Source organism: Macrobrachium rosenbergii, chromosome 8 (assembly GCF_040412425.1).
Source record: "Macrobrachium rosenbergii isolate ZJJX-2024 chromosome 8, ASM4041242v1, whole genome shotgun sequence".
NCBI lineage: Eukaryota > Metazoa > Arthropoda > Malacostraca > Decapoda > Palaemonidae > Macrobrachium > Macrobrachium rosenbergii.
Genome location: NC_089748.1, coordinates 16,294,390 through 16,301,414, shown reverse-complemented (window position 1 = coordinate 16,301,414; position 7,025 = coordinate 16,294,390). Strand labels below are relative to the sequence as shown.

The 7,025-nt window shown below is 32.7% G+C and overlaps 1 protein-coding gene across 1 annotated transcript; it reads left to right on the top strand.

Annotated features, from left to right (window-relative positions):
• Positions 1 to 780: 780 nt before the first annotated feature.
• Positions 781 to 2,382, top strand: LOC136841067 (KRAB-A domain-containing protein 2-like). The gene has a single exon (XM_067108120.1). It carries the CDS (start codon positions 781 to 783, stop codon positions 2,380 to 2,382), a length of 1,602 nt encoding a protein of 533 aa, XP_066964221.1.
• Positions 2,383 to 7,025: the final 4,643 nt, after the last annotated feature.

Below are 7,025 nucleotides of genomic sequence, written 5' to 3'. Positions count from 1 at the left end.
TTGTAAGCTCTGTTGTAAGTTTTAATTAGTGTTCTCGAAGCGCAACTATTAATAATATGTCAATGATGAGCTGACTGTTCTTCCTATCCATACATCCTACTATGATATTATTTGGCTTACCCTCCCTGAAATAAGAATATATGTAATATAAATATATACACTATATCTATATATATATATATATATATATATATATATATATATATATATATATATATATATATATATATATATATATATATATATATGTATAATATATATATATATATATATATATATATATATATATATATATATATATATATATATATATATATATATAATATATATATATATATATATATATATATATATATATATATATATATATATATATATATATATATATATATATATATATATATATATATATGTTACAGTCAAACTGAAATCAGTCATTTCGTGAAATGACTGAAATTCTTAGTCATCACATGCATTGCCTGTGGAGGCCAGTCAGTTCACGAAATGACTGAAAATTATAGCCATTTCATGAAACGACTGAATTATTGTCATGCTTGTTACACTATATGGCTGTTTTGAATTAGGCAAAATGTGAACTAGCGGTTTGACGATGTGAACTAGCGGTTTGACGATGTGAACTAGCGGTTTGACGTCCATTGACAGCCATGACGTCATTGACAGTGATACACCCACCAATACTAATCAGTTAGTTCAGCTCAAACTAAACACTCAGCTCCGAGTCTCTTTGCTGATTCCAATTGAATCCAGTTCCTTCACAAGATGTCTGAAAGCATAGAGTTAAAATTTCGTGAAGAATTATATTCTAGGTATGAGAAGTGTCGCAAATATCTCATTCCGAAAGAAGAATATTTCCAAATTATTGAGGACATTCGTACAACTAGTGAAAGGAAGAACACTAAGAGTCGCCATCAATACTACCTTCTGAGTAAATATGAAGTGCTACAGTGTGGTGATGTTGAGAAACTTATTAAGAAACGACAAACCCCAGATGAAACACCGGTGTACTATGTCTCCATTGAAGACACTTATGACATAGTTAAGAGGGCCCATGTTGCAACTGGGCACGGTGGTCGAGATAGAATGACTAAAGAACTCCAAGTGAAATACGCCAATATTCAGCGGGATACAGTTGAACTATTCAAATCGTTGTGTCAGGAATGCCAGAAAAAGAGAAAGCAACCAATGACAAAGGGAGTTGTGGTTAAACCTATTCTGAGTAGTGAATTTTCATCACGTGGGCAGGTAGATCTTATTGACATGCAGTCTATGTCGTGTAGAACTTACAAATGGATTATGGTTTACCAAGACCACTTAACAAAGTTTTGCGTTCTGCGTCCACTCAAATCAAAGCGTGCAGCTGAAGTAGCATTCCAACTAGCTGATATTTTTCTTCTCTTGGGAGCTCCTGTAATTCTTCAATCAGACAATGGTTCTGAGTTTACTGCTCAGATCATTACTGAATTGTGTTCCATGTGTCCTGAATTATCCATCGTTCATGGTAAGCCAAGACACCCACAGAGTCAAGGCTCTGTGGAGAGAGCAAATGGTGACATAAAGGACATGCTTGTTGCTTGGATGGCTGACAATAACTCAACGGACTGGGCAACGGGCATAAAATTTGTTCAATTCTCCAAGAATTCTGCCTATCACGCAAGGATCAAGAGAAGTCCATATGCTGCAATGTTTGGTGTGAATGCCAGAGTCGGACTGACATCAACATCATTTCCACAAGAAATCATCAGTTCCCTGCAGTCTGAACAAGACCTTGTAACCTTGCTTCAAGAAAGAGAAACTGATACCAACAATCCTGAAACAGAAAGTACAGACCAAGAACATGAACCTGTATCCCCTCATCACCCTGATCTTGATCAACTGCAACACAGTATCAACTCCCAACGTATAGCTGCCAGCGAATCCCAGAAACAACAAGCGGAGCGTATGGTGAAGAGAAGCCGAATAGAGTTAAAAGCAGGTGAGATAGGAGACAACGTCGCTCTTCCCATTCCTTTAGTTGATCGAGGTCGTGGAGACCCAAGGAACATCTTAGGAGTTATAGTGAGTAGGAGCATAAACGATCAGTACAAAGTAGCTACCAAAAGTGATGTTCTAAAAGGAAGATATTCAAGGAATCAATTTGACATTTGTCCTGAAAGATTGCTGATACGGGGTGAAATTAACAGTGATACAGAAATTTCTCTCCGAGAAACCGTTATCAAAGAATCTGTCAATGGAGGACAAGGTTTTGTTAAGTGTTCTTGTAATGGTCACCAAAAATGCCAATCAAACCGATGTAAATGTTTCAAATCTAAACAGCTTTGCAATAGTAGATGTCATAACAGCCTTAATTGTACAAACAAGTAGCATGAATGAGTAATTGTGTTGTCATATGTAATTCTATTGTTTAAGTGATTTAATTTTGAACTACAGTTTTACTTTTGTAATTTGTGATTTTTTACGAATAAAAATAATGTGCCATATCATTTTAACATGCTTTTAAAATATACTGTATTTGAATAAAAAAAAAGTATATAGCTAGTCCTGAATTTCTACTTTATTTCACCTTTCACATGTCAAAAACAAAATACCGTAAATTTCTTTAGTCATTTCGTGAAATAGCTGGGCAAAAAATTTAGTCATTTCATGAAATTACTATAATTTTCAGTCATTTCGTGAACTGACTGGCCTCCACAGGCAATACATGTAATGACTAAGAATTTTAGTCATTTCACGAAATGACTGATTTCACAGTTTGACTGTAACATATATATATATATATATATATATATATATATATATATATATATATATATATATATATATATATATATATATATATATATATATATATGTGTGTATATATATATATATATATATATATATATATATATATATATATATATATATATATATCACACATTACCACAGGTGAAAAATAAGAAACGGGTGTAGATCCTTATTTTTCACCTGTGGTAATGTGTGATAAATGAATCACGTACAAAAGTGATAATAATCATCATATATATATATATATATATATATATATATATATATATATATATATATATATATATATATATATATATATATATATATATATATATATATATATATATATATGAGCATTAAGCTACAAACGTTCTTTAATATCCAGTTCGCTCTGCCTCGAAATAATATATTTTCATGTATGTTACCCGGAGGGCAAGTTTTTAGTTAATAATAAGTTCGTCGTCTCGTGGACTCTTGTTGGCCGTGTGGTTAAATGCGCATCACTGTATTCCTGAGTTCTTGTCTTCCGTGGTTCGAGCCCACGAGACGACGAACTCATTATCAACTATAAAATTTCCCTCCAGGTAACATATTTGAAAACACATTATTTCCGAGGTAGAGCGAATTGGATATTAAAGGCCTTTATAGCTTAATGCTTGTATATGAATCATGGTGATGTGATAAAATTCATTCATATATATATATATATATATATATATATATATATATATATATATATATATATATATATATATATATATATATATATATATATATATATATATTTTTTTTTTTTTTTTTTCTGTTTATATACAGTCAGTTTTCCTAGCATTTTTGTCGACTGTTGCACCCTTTAGCTTGAGTTTTTAGATGTATAATACGTTAACATGTAAGCTACATTTAATTTTTCTCTTATTTTTGAACTTTAATTTGCCAGGCATTTATTCTAAGATTCTTAACTTTGTCCTGGTATAAATTTTATCTCTACGTGGCAGTTTTATTAATGTGTTACTCAACGCACTACTTGGTCTTGTCACTTATTTAATCTTCGATGTTTTAATTATCGTCATAGGATTATCAAATTATTATTCTGTTCTGTCTGTAGTGTGATGAAATGAGCTTTAGTAGAAAAATATCAGACATTATTCTGCAATGTGTATTACGAAACTAGTAACAATTTGATCTTGATCAGAAACACCACCAGGAGATGCAACAATTATCTTAATCATAATATGAAATTCCCTCGTTTGACAGGCATACGAAACCATGTTTTATTTATGTCAATTTCCTTTTCCTATCCAAATAGAGGTTTTAGAACAGTCCAATAAAAGGGAGAGAATTATTATTATGGCATTAGAGGTCCGAGAATTGTAAGGAATGCGTACGATGCTTTTTTCTTTTATTGACAGTTGCATTGAAAATTTATTACCAAATGAAAATGAGGGTATGAGATGAATTTCAGGGAGGCTTGTAGAGCTGCAAAATTAACTGTTAGACAAAAGAAGTTTCCCTAACAGTAATGTTTGTTCATTATCATTGTGTGGAGTCCATTGCTTATATTAGACTAAAACTAACACAGCTATTTTAAAGATATTCATATTTTCTCCTTTTGCATTTTTTATTGTCTGTGTACTGTCGTATACAACAATGTCTGTACATGAACATTTTCTGAAATTTCATCGATTTTTCCAGATACTAGTTTACAGTTTTCTCTAAACTGAAGAGACTCGAAAATCTATCTTTTATTGAACGACGCTACTCCTACATATTTATCTGTCTATCTCAAGTTTACGGTTTCGTTCATTCCGTTACTAAACTTACCAACTTTTATTTTATGTGAACGGTTCTCTTATCTCACACTTGTGCATTCACAGATTTTATCACTCAAATCTTGACGTTCTTTTGGAAGATATGCAAATAAGAACATTATACTTTGTTCACTTACAAGTCGCTCAAGAAGATATATCTGGGTTATGTATCCTCCAGGCCATCCTATAACTCATGAGATTGTTGTCTTGTAATCTCGAGGAAGCAAGCACGTGTATATAACGTATATGTTCCGATGCGTTATCAGCATGGATAGAATTTACATCTAAATAGCGCCGGCGCTTGTCATTCCCTTTTGATATTGGTCTGTTGAGCATGTTCCTTCTAGGAAATGTAATCTCGCAGGTGGCGAGGCTAACCACCGATGCTTTTCAGGTCTAGCGGATTTCAAGATACTCTGATATATGGATGTGTGGGTCATGGTTTGAATTACATGTTTGTTATTTGTATGTGTGTTTGTTTGCTTAGGCGTTTCGGGAGATTTCAGAAATAAATGAAAAATCCATAGCTGAAGTCAGTTTCAGGAAAAATATGCAGAGGCATTCAGGTGTATAGTTGTGATATGCAGGCTTGTATTTCCATATGTGAACTATGTATTGAAAAAAAAAACTAATTGACAAGTTAATCAAATGGATATTCCTTTTTTTAAGTTTAAAATGCATGTTAACTGAAATACATAACATAAATATTGCCTAATTTTAATACCAGCAGATTGGGCTAGCTGCCACTTTATTTTAATACTCAAAGACAGTGTAGTAATAATGTCATTTGCCTTCACACTAGTAAATATTGAAACAAATTGAAACTATATACATTTTCAGCAGTTAATTTTCTATTATCCGTTATCTTTGGAAAGGCAAAAAAAGGCATTAAAAAGTCAATAATGCGCCGAATATAATAATTCGTGACCTTAGTTAGAGAAGTAATGTTTTAGCCTCGGGTCTGCTTTTCCGTGGGCAGAGTGCAGAATGAGCGGTCGCGACTTAATTGAGGGAGTCCAGGTGGGGCGAAGCGAAGCCCACAAGCCAAGTTAGGGCACAGCGTCCGTGGTTAGTTTAGGTAAGTCTATAGTAGCCTTGAACCCTCACTCTGCATTCGCTCCATTTTTTTTCCCTATTTTAGCAGAATAACTCGCCGTGTTTTTCAAGTATTTGTTAAAAACATATTCTTATTTTGACGAATACCCTTTTAAAGAATTCTTTGCTGGAATAATGGGTCTCGGAAACAGAAAATTTGAGGCATGTTTTGTCTCCATTTTCCCCAGGTTCAAATCCGGAAAATACTCTGGTCCCTCTCCTTTCTGCTCCATTATCTCATCTTGGGGCTGAAGCCCCTTTCACACGCACTACAAATTTTTCTTCAGTTTGACAAGGCTAAAAAACAACTCTGTGGAAAATCCCTTACATACAAAATGACCAAGATTAAGGGTGTGAAAAATAAAACGTAAATAAACATGAATCCGTTAAAACACAACAATATAAATATTTCATGTTTTGTCGGGAATTTTGTGATTTATATGACAAGATTCCCGATTTGACATTACAGAAATTTACCTATTGAATGAATTATTCAGATTTGCACTACACTTAGTCGTAAAATCTTGTAATAGAAATATTCGCTGGAAATTTATATTGGATTTTTTCATACATGCAGATTTTAATTGAAGTAACAATCAGCACGAAACCAGACTTCTGGTTCAATTATGTACCATGTCTTTATACGAGTTGTGTATTGACAGTATTAAATTTTTCATTATTTTGCATAAAGGCCGAAGATTTTAGGTATTTGTTGAAATCGTAAGTGGAACAGCCATTTCGTTGTAGTCTAATTAGGCAATATACAACATGGCTCATCACTCTTTTACCCCAATACATACGAGGATATTTACGTAAATATGTAAGCAAAATTAAGGTCAAGGGAAAGAATTTGTCTATAAAATAAAATAAAAAATCGCAGTAACAAGTACTGATATGTTATGCTAAATTGTCACTGGACATTGTTTAAACAGAAATGAAAATTACATGAAATTTTAGAAGTCGGTAGTTAAAAGAAGAACCTATCCTCGACAATATGCCCTTAACAAATTCTTTTATTTGTGATAGGAAAAAAAATCACCGACTGTCAAGGTGGTTCCCAGAATAATCCTGAATAATGGCTAACCGTCTTCCTTTAATTTATGAAATTAACTAGTGAGTTTCAAATTTTATGATACCTACTTGGTTAGGCATCTAAGCTGTTTATGTTAAAGCCAGAGTAGTAAACATGACAAAATTATTGTTCACTTTTACGTTGTTTCATATTCCACATTGAATTATCTTCTGTTCTTCATTATTTTGTGAGTCATTCCGTCCTTCGTATCATTAGAGACAATGGTAAATATGGCAACGTAAATATTGTATATGAGCCCGCTC